General features: G+C 49.4%; 7 protein-coding genes across 7 annotated transcripts; 3 read left to right on the plus strand and 4 right to left on the minus strand.

The window, feature by feature from the left end:
• Positions 1–265: 265 nt before the first annotated feature.
• Positions 266–2,133, plus strand: PV09_01591 (uncharacterized protein). The gene has a single exon (XM_016354506.1). The coding sequence runs from the start codon at positions 378–380 to the stop codon at positions 1,632–1,634; it is 1,257 nt and encodes a 418-aa protein (XP_016217518.1). The 5' UTR covers positions 266–377; the 3' UTR covers positions 1,635–2,133.
• On the minus strand, positions 2,080–3,498 carry PV09_01592 (uncharacterized protein). The gene is made up of 3 exons (XM_016354507.1): positions 3,287–3,498; positions 2,956–3,235; positions 2,080–2,906 (listed from the first exon to the last, which is right to left on the minus strand). The coding sequence occupies exons 1-3, from the start codon at positions 3,441–3,443 to the stop codon at positions 2,240–2,242; spliced, it is 1,104 nt and encodes a 367-aa protein (XP_016217519.1). The 5' UTR covers positions 3,444–3,498; the 3' UTR covers positions 2,080–2,239.
• A 123-nt stretch (positions 3,499–3,621) lies between these two features.
• On the plus strand, positions 3,622–5,052 carry PV09_01593 (uncharacterized protein). Its single transcript, XM_016354508.1, has 3 exons — positions 3,622–3,765; positions 3,820–3,858; positions 3,908–5,052. Exons 1-3 carry the CDS (start codon positions 3,740–3,742, stop codon positions 4,731–4,733), a joined length of 891 nt encoding a protein of 296 aa, XP_016217520.1. The 5' UTR covers positions 3,622–3,739; the 3' UTR covers positions 4,734–5,052.
• An 82-nt stretch (positions 5,053–5,134) lies between these two features.
• On the plus strand, positions 5,135–7,021 carry PV09_01594 (uncharacterized protein). The gene is made up of 2 exons (XM_016354509.1): positions 5,135–5,762; positions 6,099–7,021. The coding sequence occupies exons 1-2, from the start codon at positions 5,166–5,168 to the stop codon at positions 6,765–6,767; spliced, it is 1,266 nt and encodes a 421-aa protein (XP_016217521.1). The 5' UTR covers positions 5,135–5,165; the 3' UTR covers positions 6,768–7,021.
• Positions 6,747–7,654, minus strand: PV09_01595 (uncharacterized protein; the record flags this gene model as incomplete). Its single annotated transcript, XM_016354510.1, has 1 exon — positions 6,747–7,654. One exon carries the CDS (start codon positions 7,652–7,654, stop codon positions 6,923–6,925), a length of 732 nt encoding a protein of 243 aa, XP_016217522.1. The 3' UTR covers positions 6,747–6,922.
• A 1,214-nt stretch (positions 7,655–8,868) lies between these two features.
• On the minus strand, positions 8,869–12,538 carry PV09_01596 (uncharacterized protein). Its single transcript, XM_016354511.1, has 5 exons — positions 12,033–12,538; positions 11,363–11,839; positions 11,022–11,305; positions 10,726–10,961; positions 8,869–10,581 (listed from the first exon to the last, which is right to left on the minus strand). Exons 2-5 carry the CDS (start codon positions 11,814–11,816, stop codon positions 9,336–9,338), a joined length of 2,220 nt encoding a protein of 739 aa, XP_016217523.1. The 5' UTR covers positions 11,817–11,839; positions 12,033–12,538; the 3' UTR covers positions 8,869–9,335.
• Positions 12,539–13,250: 712 nt separating this feature from the next.
• Positions 13,251–14,778, minus strand: PV09_01597 (uncharacterized protein). The gene is made up of 4 exons (XM_016354512.1): positions 14,494–14,778; positions 14,249–14,439; positions 13,972–14,187; positions 13,251–13,920 (listed from the first exon to the last, which is right to left on the minus strand). Exons 1-4 carry the CDS (start codon positions 14,603–14,605, stop codon positions 13,852–13,854), a joined length of 588 nt encoding a protein of 195 aa, XP_016217524.1. The 5' UTR covers positions 14,606–14,778; the 3' UTR covers positions 13,251–13,851.
• Between the last annotated feature and the right edge of the window lie 137 nt (positions 14,779–14,915).

The raw sequence follows: 14,915 nt of genomic DNA on the forward strand, positions 1-14,915 counted from the left end.
CAAAAACTGTATGCGCCTTCGAAATTGTTCTCTTTGGGCTTCGTCGCTTTCCCATAGCTACAAGTATGAGCAGCTGGGAGGTCTGTCTTCAGTCTCCTCTATGAGTAAAAAGGGTTAAGTAGAGTACTTTTCAGGATTTGGAGCTTGACAAAGGAGGTTAAGTTAACTTAACAGGATGAAGAATAGAGCTTAGTCATCAAATTCAACGTCCCAGATCAGCATTCGATTACTATTTTAGTCGCAAATCTCACCCGAAGCGATAAAGCCCGAAGCCTCCAGCGGCGAGAGGCAACCCCAACGATCCACAATTTTCTATGTAAACTGTGCGATCTTTGGGTCATCTACCCAATTGCTTCTCGAATTCCTCTTCTTGAGGTATGCAGACTGTACGGTTAAGACTTCAGATTGGTCTGCTGCAACAACGACAGTCCACCTGCGCATATCGCCTCGCCTCAACGTCTTACCTCTCCATATTCCAAGCCCGACATTGCCTCCGTCATCGCTCCAATAGTACTCAACGAAGATGGCAATCTGTGCAGGCGCAGAGTCAGAACGAGATTGCGGACGCGGAAGGTAATGTGCAGCTAGAGAGCAGTGGCACTTCAACTCCAGCACCGGATACCTCACAAAAGAAATACGCGAAGACGCCGTTCTATTTCGAAGCTGGATATGCTCTTTTTGCGAAACGTCGCTCACGGCCTTTTCCCCCTCCCTTTGTCTCTATGCCCTCGGGCTCATTTTCCGACCCTCTCAGTACACACGATCGATCGCGCGACCGCAGGGGACAGCCTACCGTGAACGGTGAGATAATACGAGGGATTACTAATGGCGATGATGCTGTCTTGGTTAGCGAGAACTTCATATGCGCCAACGATGGGGTAGGTGCTTGGGCGCAGAAGGAGAAAGGGCATGCAGCGCTGTGGTCACGGCTCATCATTCATTTCTGGGCTCTAGAAGCAGAGAAGGACGAATATGGCGGCGATCACGAACCCAATCCTGTCGCATATTTACAAAGGGCTTTCGAATCTACGAAGCAAGCGACTAGTCATCCTAGTGAATGGTATGGGACTACGACAGCAAGCTCTGCGCTTCTGAGTGACGACCATAAGAACCCTCCCCATCCGGTGATATATGCTACTCAGCTAGGAGACAGCCAGATCATGGTTTTACGACCACGCGATCGAGAGATCATTTACAAAAGCAAAGAACAATGGCATTGGTTCGATTGTCCACGCCAGCTTGGCACAAATTCACCTGACACTCCTGAAAAAAATGCCGTCATGGATCGCGTTGAGATCGAAGAGGATGACGTAGTGCTCGCCATGTCTGACGGTGTTATTGACAACTTGTGGGACCATGAGGTTTTACAAAATGTGGTGGACAGCATGCACAGATGGGAAAATGGCGAAGTGCCATTAGAGAACGAAGGTCGTGAACCTGCTGAGCAGAGCTACAGTGAGGAGATGATGTATGTGGCTGAGGAGCTTGTCAAGGCAGCAAAGGCAATTGCACAGGACCCATTTGCAGAGAGCCCGTACATGGAGAAAGCGATCGAGGAAGGATTGAGCATTGAGGGTGGAAAGATGGATGACATTAGCGTAGTGGCTGGACAGTGCAAGAGGAGAAAGACATGATGGCACAACCTGGAGGCATGATCATGAGTATTTTAATAGACCTCTACCATCGGCCTCTGTCGTTGGAGAGCAGAACGCTTAGTCATATGTTTGACTGGCATTAATCGGCCGAAAAGAGGTTCGCAGGGAGAGTAAAGCACAGCTTGCTAGCTCACGCGATTTTATAACACTGCTCAAGCTCGTCACAAGGTTGGGATTGCTGTCGGGTGGCGAAGCCAATCCTAGATCCTGTATGTCGTTCCCTCGATTGCGAGAGCGAGGGACGTACAAACGAAAATGATGACCGAGACGAGATGGGAGAGGATTTGGATGTGCTCACGGACGCTTTTCAGAAAAAGGCGTCACTAAGGAGTCTCCGGCGTAGGATATGGCTTAGATGCGATAATGCATTAGCCATGGTTTGCGACTCGGATTTGGAGCAATGAGATGGCCAACACATCGAGGACGAGTGTGAACTCCCTATATGATTTTCATATTCCCTCCAGAGGAGAAATCTATCACGACAATTTAATTCGTTTGCAACTGGGTTCCATTCATCACTTGAGGCTCAGGTATATTGCGTCAGAATGCTGTCTTCACTTTGCCAACTCTTAGTTGAGGTCTTGCTACCTCCTACTTCTCAGTGTTCGACCACAAGCACCCGCGGCTGAAGGTGCAGGGACGCTTTCAGTTTTCCCATTTCTCGCTCCCGCAGTTCGTTTGGAAGCAGCAGAGGTCAACCCTGTCGCCTTGCTAACAGCCTTTCTGACAATACCCGCCTTCCGCACAATCGTTGTTTGAGCGCTTGAGTCGGAGGTCTGACTGCTCTGGCTCGCAGCTCTACCGCGACCAGCAGCCTTACTGGGTACGGGCGGAGGCGCCATCGTACCCGTCCGTGCGCCTCTACCGCGTACCGTGCCAGTCGGAGCAGCCTGTTTGCTCATGATTCTTGAAGATGCTGCGGATTTGGTTGTCTTTGCCGGACCATCCACCAGGCTGGCCAGTGAAGCTGTAGCTGCGGCAACTGTGCCAGGTTTGATAGGTGATACTGATCTTGCCACGGTAGGTTTGCTTGGGGAAGCCTTAGCTGGTGAGATTGGATACGTGCGTGAATTGTGAGACTTGGGGGAGAGGACCTTGGACGGATCGATCTTGCGCGATGTACCTCTACTCGGAACAGCCGGTCCTGCCGCAGTAGCCACAGTTGTAGTGTCTGCCGTCTTCGCCCTCTTTTTTGGCATATCAAGTCCGGCTTGAATATTTTCCTTGTCGGATTGTTCCATCATTTCAGAACTGTTTTACATGTAAGTACATTGAAGGTATTGGCTGTTGATGGACTAACCTGTCTCGTTTAAGTCCGCGTCTCATTGGGCTGGATCCTGTGGCAATCGGTTCTTTGGATACTGCGGTTGTTGTCCTTGATAAAGTTGGCTTCGATGCGCCATATGCCTGCTTTTGTTGCTGGGGAGGTTCGAGGTGCTCTGCGTATTTCTCAATTAGGTCGTCAATATTCGCGTTGCGCAGATTTTGAGGTATTCTATTTATCCTCATTTCAAGACGAGAGCGAAGACCTTGAGCATGAAGGGCGTATTGCGCGCGTAGTTTGCGCGCCCTCTCCTTGACTGTGACAAGTTTCAGCATATCTCGTTGGTTCTAGTCAAACAAAACCATACTCTCAAGTTGCAGGTTGTCTATTAGAGCCTGTTTTTGCGCTTGTGTTATAATTGGGGCATGTTGCCGCGACTCTCGCTCTGTGGGTGTATTTGGTGACTGTATAGCAACAGCTCTGGTGCCTGATGCAAGGTCTTTTCGCGTCCTGATTGGAGGCATTGCGAGAATGATTTTGAAGTGCTTTCAGACTCTTTATGTGAAATCTGGCAGTTTACAAAACGTGAGGTGAAAGTGGTGCAGCTCCGGTAGGAACATAAACAATACGCCACACGTGTGGCTGGAGAGCGAGTGGGAAGCTTCGGCCTTGAGCGACCTCATTAACAGCTTCACCCTAATACTCACATCTACAAACGCGTCGGCCAACTACACTGTTCAAACATATCTCTGAGTCTCTAATAGTCTGATACAGTCCTGCCTTATCTTCTAGATCAATCTCAACGCCTAAATCCATCAAGATGGTTTTAGAGGCTACAATGATAATGTAAGCCGCGCAAGCCTCGCAAGCTGCCTGATCTGTGACTGATGATCATAACAGAATAGACAATAGCGAGTCGAGTAGAAATGGAGATTATGTGTAATTTTACATCACTACCTTTTCGTTTCAGTTCATTGACGAAGCATAGACCGACACGGTTCGACGCGCAAGCCGATGCTGTCAACCTCATATACAACGCAAAAACTGGCGCCAATCCAGAATCTTCAGTCGGACTTATGAGCATGGGAGGTAATGGTCCAGAGGTACTAACGACCCTCACCACGGATATGGGCAAGATACTCGATGGCATACACCGTACAAAGATAAAAGGCAACTCGCACTTCAGCACGGGAATCAACATAGCCGCACTTGCTCTGAAACATAGACAAAATAAGTCGCAGCGGCAGCGAATCATCGTCTTTGTGTGTTCCCAGATAAGCGAGACAGAGAAGGACCTAGTGAAGCTAGCCAAAAAGATGAAGAAGAACAACATCAGCATTGATGTAGTGGCGTTCGGCGAGCTGACAGACGAAAATTTAAAAAAGCTTAATGCATTCAACGAGAATGTCAAAGGAGGAGACGGATCACATTTGGAGACAGTGCAGCCTGGTCCAAATTTACTGAGTGACTCAATTCTGGCATCACCGATTCTGGCAGGTGATGGTGTGGGTGGCTCGAGTGGTGTTGGAGGCGTCGGCTCTGATGCTGTCGGAGGCGATAGTAGTCAGTTTGAGTTCGGTGTGAATCCGGAACTAGATCCAGAGCTTGCCCTTGCATTGCGGATGTCATTAGAGGAGGAAAAGGCGCGATTAGAGAGGGAAAAGAAGGCAAAGGAAGCTGCAGAAAAAGAAAAGCTTGAAGGCATACCTGAGGACGATGAGCAGCAGCCGCTGTTGAATCAGAATGGGGAGCCTAGTGGGTCCAAAGACGACAAAAAGGACAAACACGACGATGACAAGATGGACACAGCGTAGCACGATTTCAAGGGCTATAGAATCGAATCAGCTATGTACCACGCATGCGGCGGCGTTCAGGCCCGGAGCATAAATGCACCGTTGCGAGATATGTTGCCACTATAGAGCAAATCTTCATGATGTATAGCCACAGCAAATTGCAGCGGGTATATCCATTCATTTTTCCTTGGGACGTGAGAAATTTCGATATGGTTTCGTTGATGGACAATTTATGCATTCACTGTCCACGTATTCGCGCGCTTAGATATTAGGAAAAGTCGTAGACATAGACCCACGTTTACTGAGTACTGCTCTGATATAGAAGAGAATTGAAAGACCCATCGGAATATGTCACGTGACTCGTTAGCTCCACTTCAATCTATCGAGTTTCGCCCAAGTTATCAAATAAATCAGCGAGGGAAAATGTGATTAGAATCCTTTTAACCCCGCGAAATGGGCCGAATTGAGCTCTATGCAGAGCTTTTGACTAACATTCGCACCGTAACGCTCGTCGCTTCACTCCACACAGAAAGTAACCAGGAAACCCGAATAGAGCTTTCTGGAGATGGTTCTATGATAAGTATTCAACATGAGGGCATCTCCGCATCCCTCCGCTTGCCGAGCCGGATGGCTGGCGGTGGTACCGCAGCTCTTACTCTACCACCCCGTCCGTCTAAGGATTTGACTTTGCGGTTAAAGGTGGAAGAAACCGAGCCGGGCTTGATCGCATTCGAGCATAGCGATGAGAATTTGGTGCCATGGCCAGCAACTGCGATGGATGATGCCAGTGGAGTTCAATGTCGGCAGTGCGGTGTCTCGTTGTTGAGAATGCAGGATGTCAATGAGTGGAGGGACCTCCCGAATGAGAATTGGGCCGAGATGATGGACTTTTGGCATTGTCACAAACCACATGAGCATGAAACTCATGACGCTGAAGATACGCAAAAAAAAGGGTACTCGGCATCTAGCAAGCTGACTGCGCGAGCTGGCGTTGGATACGTTGGATTGACCTATCTTATACTTGCGGAAGTCGACTGCGAGAATATTCAGGTATGTGCCTGTCGCTTCTGCGTGTTTGTATCCGGAGCAAGTTCAATCGTCATTTAAAACTACACGGGCTAGAAAAGAAAGGTGCCCGTCTACCCGTAGGGTGGTTTTAAGGCGAAGGCATCTGATACACGTGCCCAAGAGCAAGAAATGGCCGGCGCTGAGACTACCTGCTGCCGACCATATCGGCTTGCTGGGTTACTCAGGCGGTCTGGGTTTATCTCTCTGTTTCACTGGCCAATGGTCAAGTTCTCTGCATTGTTGCTGGGATATAGTTTGAGATACATTTTTTTCCTACTTCGTTCGTCAAATTGAAAATGAAGACTAACCGATGCTCAGGCTGCCGATCCAACAGAGTCTTCTGTCCTGCAATGCACGCGTTGTGGACTGGCGTTAGGCATTGTTGATCCGGCTACTGAGGGATGGAAGCTGTACAAATGGAGTCTAAGTATTTCTAGAGAAGACTCCTCCAAACAATGCTTCACCAACTTGAAGTGGATATCAACGCAGTTGCTTTCTGCAGTTGAAAATTCAGGCGTTCGTCGTTTCGTGGTTGAGCCTGCTCGGTCTGATAAAGATGGATCAAATGCGCTTCTATTATGGCTCTTCACAGACTCACTCTCGTTTTCCTCGTCATATCAGTTTTTCAAGCGGCGAGATCCCACACGCGCCATGAAAATAATGTGGAAGCGTATACAAAATGCGTCCGAAACAATGGAATCCCGTCATTTCTCACATGAACACTTAGTGTTCCCTCCTCATATCTACGAGACCCTCAAAAATGGTCTCCAGGAAAGTCAGTTTCTATTGCCTCAAGCTGCAAGGAAATTCCAGGACTGGCATGTTGGGCTTCTAGAGAGGTTCAGCTGGGAAGATGTTAGCGGTACTGATGCAACAGTGCTGCCAGCACCAAAAGCTCCGGCGAATGAGACTGAAGAACAGGAAGCCGAGAAAAACAATAGAGATGCCATCAAGAAGATTCAAGGTAGCGAGGCTTTGCTGGAGTAAACTTCTATTAGAACGGGAAACGTGACGTATCCTCTGACTACTTTTTAATCCGCGAGCGATGAATATAGTCCAAGACTCCCCATACATCCATTATGGTAGAGACGAGCGATGATATCATTTTACACAGTAAACAGAACAATTCTGGGATCTTCTAATCAGTTCTCAACCGAAGCCGTCCACTCCACAATGCGGAAGTCGGTCTCAATATTTCTGCGCCACTTCTGAGAATTATCATCTGGATCAACTTCACGTCCTAGGTCAACTTGACGATGAGTCAGCCAGTTCATTTCCTCATCCATTGCCGTGCGCTGCTTCATTCGGATCAAGTCTGGTGCCTTATTCAAGCTCAGAATCTTGCCTCCCTTTCTTACCAACTCTCCGCTAAGCTTCCTTGCCTGCTTGCTGGCATTCCTACCCACGATGGATACTCGACGTGACATCTTCTGTATTGGCCTCTCCTTGGATTCGCTGATTTTCGTGATCGTCGCCACGTTGGAGTATGCGTCAACTCTGGTGTATACTTCAGACCGGTTGATATAGCTTGGTATTTGACCACATTGTCGTTCGAGAGGGTAAAAAGGGTCTTCCTCTGGGCATATGCTGGGCATAGAGGGGAACGTGTTGCGATTGTCTACTTCGGCCTCATCCATGGAGTCAGGCGCAAGATAGTACGTGCTTGATGATGGACTAGGATACTGTGTTGGTGGCATAGGCCAGTTAAAATGCTGAGGAAGGAGTGGAGCCATCATCTCGTTATCGCATTGCCTGCATGGCGTGACCGAAGTCAGTGTCGATTGGTAGGGGTCATCTCGATGGCTTTCCAGCTCCACAATTGTGGATGCATTGCTGGAGAACCGTCGGAGAATTGAGTTTGCAATGCTGTTCATGTCGACGGCTAATCTCAAGGATCTCTCTTGTTCGATGCGTGTGCACAAGATTGTAATGTCTACAGCGAAGACTTCCTGCGTGATTCAGAGCTTGAGGGATACCCTTCTGTAAAATCAAAGTATAACCCCTCACGAGAATATGATGAGAGTTGGATGTGCCCAGACGTGAAGCCGTTGACAACCATGTAAAGACCGCCAATTGTGTCTGCGATAGGGCCTACAGAGTATAATTAACTTTCAAATCGACCGTATGATCATGTCGCAGCCACTCAACGATTCACGATAACCCATACACAACTGCTCCATGCCGTATTTCAAACCAAGAAAAAAAAATCATACAGATCGGCATGGCTAATGCTCGCGGATCGATCTTGCATCCCTTGCCACGGTAGTCCATATTTGCCATCCGGCACACACAACAGGCAAAAAATGTTAACTTCATTTGAGAAGATCACGGAATCTTCGCTTATTCTCCTCTTTACTTGCGAAGAAATGTTCATCTCCACATTTCCTGTCTAATGGAGCGTTCAGGAGTAAGAGACAGGGTTAACAGGATTACTGAGTCTACGACGTGAATAGTGTCCTGGCTTTATCCAGAGTCATGCTTGGATTCTTGACTTTCTGTACATTTGGTTCCAACATTCCAGGTCTCTGAAATCGACGCCGGATTCTATTTAACCCCCTGGTCTTTTTTGATCATTAAGAGCCTAGCAGACGTGATCGTCGACATCATGTCTTGCCGGGAGTTGAAGCATCTCAGCAGGCTCAAAATGTCACGCGAGCGCGAGGTCTTCCTGGAGGCAGTTTCATTCACAGCAACAACTGTACAAGAAACCACCAGCAATCACATGCCCAGTTCTGCGCCTGATGATTTGAAAGGGTTGTCGAGCAGGACGATCGAATTCAAAATTGACTCAACAGCCCAATAGATGTTCTGAAGAGTGCACACCCTCAACCGGGCCCCCCTGACCCTTGATCCTTCCAACGCCATGGCATCTCGTATTCCATTCCCACCCTTTCTCTAATAAAACGAGCATTTCAGTAGCTGACGTGGAATTGCTCATCGCACCAACTGCACGTCAAACTGAGCACGCAGAGGTCAATGTCCGCTTGTTTACGCACGGAATTCTTTGTGTGAACTCAAAACGTTTGGGATGGCCTGAACGTATTAAGGACGAGGAAATGAATATGGAGAGAGAAGAGAAATTCTTCATGTCCATGACAGTGTCTCAAATTGGATTGTTTGCGATGAGCCTGCTCTAGCCTTTCCAAGTACTACACCATAGATATGATCACGGGAACAGATTTGATCGAGTCAAACCAGTCGACGTTGATAACTTCTGGTAACGTTGTCAAGCAAATGAACAAAGATTTCAAGATAGATGATGTTTATTTCCTGAGCTTCTGCTTAAATGTCTTTGCAGTCTTACATCCACTCTCTTCCTCCTAAGCCTCGACACAATATGTGTCGACAAGAGAAAGAACACACGCAGGCTATGTCCTATCCATTCGACTCCAATGTCGCCTTTGAAAAGAAGCATCATTCAAAATCATACCTGCGTAACATTACATTCAGAATAAAAAAACCATCTCAACCACTCAACCAATGGGGAGGGGAGAACCAATAGTGAGATGCAAGAACCGAGCTCACACTACTCACGAGCATAATTCCTGAAGCGTCCTAGTTCTGTTGACCACTAAAGACATCATCGAAGTTATTTGCATTCGGGAAACTGAAATCGCCGAATTGACCTCCGATCGTGCCCATCTCTGGATATAAGTTACCGGAGGCAATGGCCATGTTGCTTGAGCAAGTCGCGTCGAATAGAGTAAAGTCTTGACCAAAGCCCATCTCATCACCAAGAGCCTCGTCAAAATGCATAGTGTCCATTTGAGGCGTGAAAAGAGTCATGTTGGCATGACCAGCCGGAGACAAGTGCTGGGTACCTGACAAACTTGAATAATCGTGATTGACACTCATAGCAGGTGTTGGCTGTTGCATAGGCATTGGGAAACTATCTGCGATATTCGCGTCTGCACCAAAGAGTCCTTGATCGAAAGTAAGGTTATCTGGTGACAACGCGTCTTCGAAAGCGGAATTCACATGTTGTTGCGCAGGCGAGAAGTTTGAACCGGAAGAGAAGGTTACTCCAGAGCCGGTTGTAGCAACGGACTGCCGACGCATGTTGCTGAAATCAAACAGGTCTTCCGATGACGAGGGACCAGGTGTGTAACCGAAGTTGCTAAAGCTGAAGTTGTGGTTGACGGGCACAGAAGGCGAAGGGACGAAGTTGCTCTCAGGAGAGGTCAAATGGTTTACCGCAGAGGACGGAGTGGCAATAAAAGAAGGGACTGACTCCATTGGTGATTGGTTCACCGAGCTGGCCACCGGCTTCTTGGTGCGGCCATTGGATTTGGAGCGAACATAGGTCCAACCATGCGCCTTCTCCATGTGTTGCTTGCAGTTTGACTCACGTTTAGAGGAGTAAGTACAAGGAGGAAAACGGCACTTGTACATTTGGGGGGCAGCGTTGTGCTTGTCATTGACGTGTCGGTCGCGCTCTTTCTCAGTCGGCCAGCCAAACTCATGGTACTTGCAATTGGGCTCGTGGCACTTCCAGGGACGCGAGTGAGTCTTCTCATGCTTGGTAAGGTCGCAGGGACGTTTGAACTCCTTGTCACAGGAGCGACAGGAATGCATGACATCTCCAGGCTTGTCGGACTTGCGGCGGCGTGCCATGGAGCGATAAACATCATCATCCATATCTTCGTCGTCAGTCAAATGACGCTTGAAGGTCGACGGGCTACCCTCATTGAGGGCACTGTGATCGGAGAGGGGAATCACTTTCCCATCCTTCGTCTTGCGAACAAGTTCGGCAGGTCTGCCGTTCTTGCTCAGGCCGCCTTCGATGGCGATCTCCTCATCACTGTCATCGAGTAAGTAAGTGTTCAAAGGCATACGAGCCGACCGTAAGTACGTTAAGGGTTTATGTAGGGTTAGGTGACTCAGGCACATGAGTGACTCAGACACCGCATGACCAAATGGGGAAGGTGAAACAGGGATCACATACGGGGAGTAGTCCATTTCATCCAGCTCTTGACCGGATGCTTGCTTCTCTCGTGTCTTGGCCATGATTTCGGCGTATCTGCGGATCTGTTCAACCAAATCAAGGAAATAATTGTTAGTGTAAGGCCTGTCGGTATCCCTTCGTTGATCGCGCTCGGAAATATAGTCGACAGTCGTGTGCAGGCACTCGATCGACGTTTCGCAGAATTTCAAAAACGATTGCGGTGAAGGCGCGAAGTCCTTGAGGTCGCGCAAAGCGTGAGCTACCGCACGAAGCAAAATTTGAATTTCGTCACTTACAGGAGCGAGGAAGAACAAGGTCTTTTCGAGATCACGAAGATTGGTTATGAACTTGGCACCAATGCGACGTGGAATGTCCTCAATAAGGGGATGGAAATCCTTGAGAGAGTCTTCGGCAAGAATTGGTTTGATAATGTGCTTGCGAATCTGTCGCTCAGCTTCTTTACTGAGAAAGTGCTCCGCGCGTGGGTATTGGGCGTCGATTGTGGACGCTGAACGCGTGACAGCCGAACGGGTGGTAGAGATTGACTGAGCGGTGCGAGTTGAACGATGAGCGGGGTCCTCTTTAAATAGGCAATTAGCCACTGTTGTTCGATTATTGTCGTACTGAGCAACAATACCTTTTGAGCTCGACACGCTTGAACCGAGCCCAGAATCCGATTCGTGCTGATGGTCTGCTGACAAGTGTTTCTGATCAACGTCCATCAAATCCGGGACAATGGCCGAGTTGAGCAGGAACGTGGGAACGGCCAAAACTTCCTCCTCTTTTAAAATGCTTCCGTCTCCACCAGCCGGCTTTCGACCGTTGATCTTATCGTCGAAATCCTGCAGCAACTTGGCGACGTGGGCTTGACGGGATGAAGTAGAGTTTGGTTCTTGTGGGAGGAGTTCCTCTAAAGTCTTGGTACAGGTTTGAGAGCGGCGTGGCATGTAGCGAGACTGCTCGACGGGGCTCTCGTCCTGGTGATGGCGGGCATTAAAGGTTGTAGATTTGCGGAGTGACATTGCGTGGATAGAGGTGGTGCCCAGCGACTTTTGAGGCCGACGGCGGGGATGCACAGAAGTAGACGCCATGATCGAAGTCAGAGTGTGCCAGTCTGCCGGAAAGTAAAGACAAGTTAGCCTGATGCAAGTTTCCGTCACCGTCGAATGAGAGGCGCACGGGGTGAGTCACAGCCCCGAACACTGCCCTCGCAATGTTCTGGACGTGCAGTCGAAGCGAAAGTGGTTCGCAGAAATGGGGCGAGCGGGGGAATGATCTGAAACCTTAAGCTGATGGGAGAAAAGTACCTTGATCTTTGTTGCAGCAATTGGCAAATTGAAGCGAGACTGGTCAATAGCAGTTCAAGACCCAAGGTGTCTGTTGCTGTCGGAATGTGCCAAGGGATTGATATGGTCGCGAGGCGGAGTTGGAAGCTCGATCCCTCGGTCGGATCCGAGTGGAGAGACGTCTCACCGAACGAGGGAAGTAAGTATGCGCAGCGGACGATCGCACAAGAGCTCAGAAGCTGACGAGAATCAAGCGATGATTGACTGTTGGCAGCGTTTGCCAGGTGTGGGGAGAGTGGGAGGAGGGGAGGTTTGAAGGGACGAGACCGCGAAGTCCTTTGCAGAGACAGGACGCAAAGGCAGTCGAGAGGGACAAGGCGTGGACGGTCAAGTCTTAGAGAAGAGACTTTGGGGGGAAAGAGGAAGGAAGATTTGAAAGCGGGTCGGGCGTGTTGAGTGAGCCCTTCGTTGGCTCGTTGATGAGAGGATGTTGCAATGACTGCTGCCTGGCGCACGGACCTCTGGATTACGAACTGCGCCTCCAACAAGACGCGCTCTTATAACGCCAACTCCGGACTGCAGTCAGAACATCAAGCCGTCGAGAACGAGAATGTAAGAGCCTGAAACTTTCGCGGCCAAGCATGCAACACCGCAAGACTACGAATGCTAATCTGGAAGCAGAAACAGTGCGCTTTACTGTATGTTCTCGTACCATCACACAGTATGAAGCGCCGCCCACCTCTCTTTCGCCCAGCCTTGTGCTCGGACCTTCGCTCTCCTGGCTCGGGATCGATAACGCTCCGCACGCCGACCCGGCCCAAGCCATGCTACACTAGGCCTGAAATGTCACGACGCGCCCTGTAACTTAGTGCCTTGACCGGAACATCATGGCTCGATTATGGAGACTACTGGAGCACCGATCGCTTTCTGTCTGCTTCTACAGACTACATGCTCACCCGTTCGCTCGCAGCATTCAGGGAATTTGGGGGCCAAAGTAGAAGACTTGCGTGCATCTATCTCCTTGCATCGGGGCATGTCGGCAGCTCCTGCCCGCACGTATCCTTCGAACGTGCTAGTCTATAACAACCTGAAGATGTAGCGTCTACCCCCGGCGCTGTGTCTTCATGTGGGCAGCGTCGTGCGGTGTCATTGGCCCTGATCTTGTTCACATTCACCACCAGTGTCCCTGGCAATTGGGACATCTCCAAATCAAACTTTTCCTCTGCAAGAGGTGACTCACGACAAGGCAGGAGTTGCATATGCACGCTACTGCAGGTTCACATATGGAGGGCGATATCTCATGCTTTATCCCGCACTTCGACGCTGCCGTTGTCTGGATGAATGCCTTGGCCTTTCCAATAGCTCCCGGCATGTCCACACGAGGAAAATATGCCCTTGCTGTCCATAAATGCTCAAACTGATCCCCAGGAGAAATGATGATGCCTTGAGTGTTCACACATTCGGCATGTCACGCGCCAAGAGCAATTATTCATGTCCAGGTCACGCTTGCAGCTTACGACTGCATATCGACCAACGATTCTTACGATTCTCCTTGCAGCCCATCAGGCCTCTAACTCCGTTCTTCTCGCACGTATGACATTTCTCCAGGCTGCGCAATCACAAGATTAAAACTTTCCTCGCCCTAACTGAAATTTTAGATACAAGACGATCTTGACACACACCTCTACACTATGCATCTTCGATTATGGGCTCCACCGCCATTCGTATCCTGCAGTTTAGATTAGAAACGCTTGCAGAGCTGGTTTCGCAAGAACACTCCTTTAGGCTGTTGATTGAGAGTAAAGATTGATTGCCGCCAAGCTCCACTCTATTGCTATAGTTAAGTCTGCTTCGGCTGGGTCGCCTTGGTCTTCTTGAAGTCCCACCCGTTCAGATAGCCGCAACCAGCCTGCGTACAAAGTTAGGTGGTCCAAGGATATGACTAGATATTTGGACTCACACTCAAATACGTAGCAAACCCTAGCCACGCGAGGTACGGATACATGATGTAGGACGCTACTTCGTCAACTCCACTCCACACATAAGTCAGATAACCCGTCGTTCCTAGAAGCGCGACAATGTCGACCGTAGCTTCGATAGGCCGCTGAAAGCCAAAGAAGAGTGGCATCCAGATCAAATTCAAACCCAATTGTATTGTGTAAAGAGTAGATCCAAGCTATATAAAATTTTAGCAAGCGAGTTTTCCATACATGCACAATATATGCTGGTCAGCTCACCCTCGAGGCCTCGTACTTGGCAAGGTCGAATGTTTGCGTCCCTAGAAACGAGCTGTTGCCTGCCTTCCACGCTCGGTACGACGCATAGCCCATCCCAGCGTACAAAGCAGTCCATACAGGTGCAAACACCCACGCAGGTGGGTTGAATGGCGGTTGCTTCAGCGCCATGTACTGCTTTTGAGTCCTGTCCGCTGTTTGAGAGTCAGTGGCGCGTCAATTGGTCGAGCGTGGAGCATTGCACATACGTCTGGTTGCTGCTCCGACTACATTTCCTAACGCCAACGGGAGTAGCACCGCAGCCGCTGGCCGTGACAAGATGAAGTCAGGAATGGTTATGCTGGGAATGTATGTCGTCATCGTGTCCAGGGCGTTGTATGCTATATCGCGCGCGAGGAACAAAAGCGAGTGGTGAATGCTGTCCAGATTTCACTCAGATAAGGGAAAATGTTCTTTCAACAAATTTCCGGGCTTGGATTTGTCTTTCTGCTCCGTATTTTGACGGGTATGTTCAGTGCAGAATGTCTTTTTGTCCGGAGACGCCATGTTAGAGACCTCGCTTGAGCGGCACGTGGTCCGCGGTTGCCCTCGCTGCTAACTTAGAACAAGGCAAGCGCGAACCTGAGACCCTCCCAGCCGCGCCTGCGGGTCAGGTCACCTCCCCCATTGC

The sequence above is a fragment of the Verruconis gallopava genome (assembly GCF_000836295.1).
Source record: "Verruconis gallopava strain CBS 43764 unplaced genomic scaffold supercont1.4, whole genome shotgun sequence".
NCBI lineage: Eukaryota > Fungi > Ascomycota > Dothideomycetes > Venturiales > Sympoventuriaceae > Verruconis > Verruconis gallopava.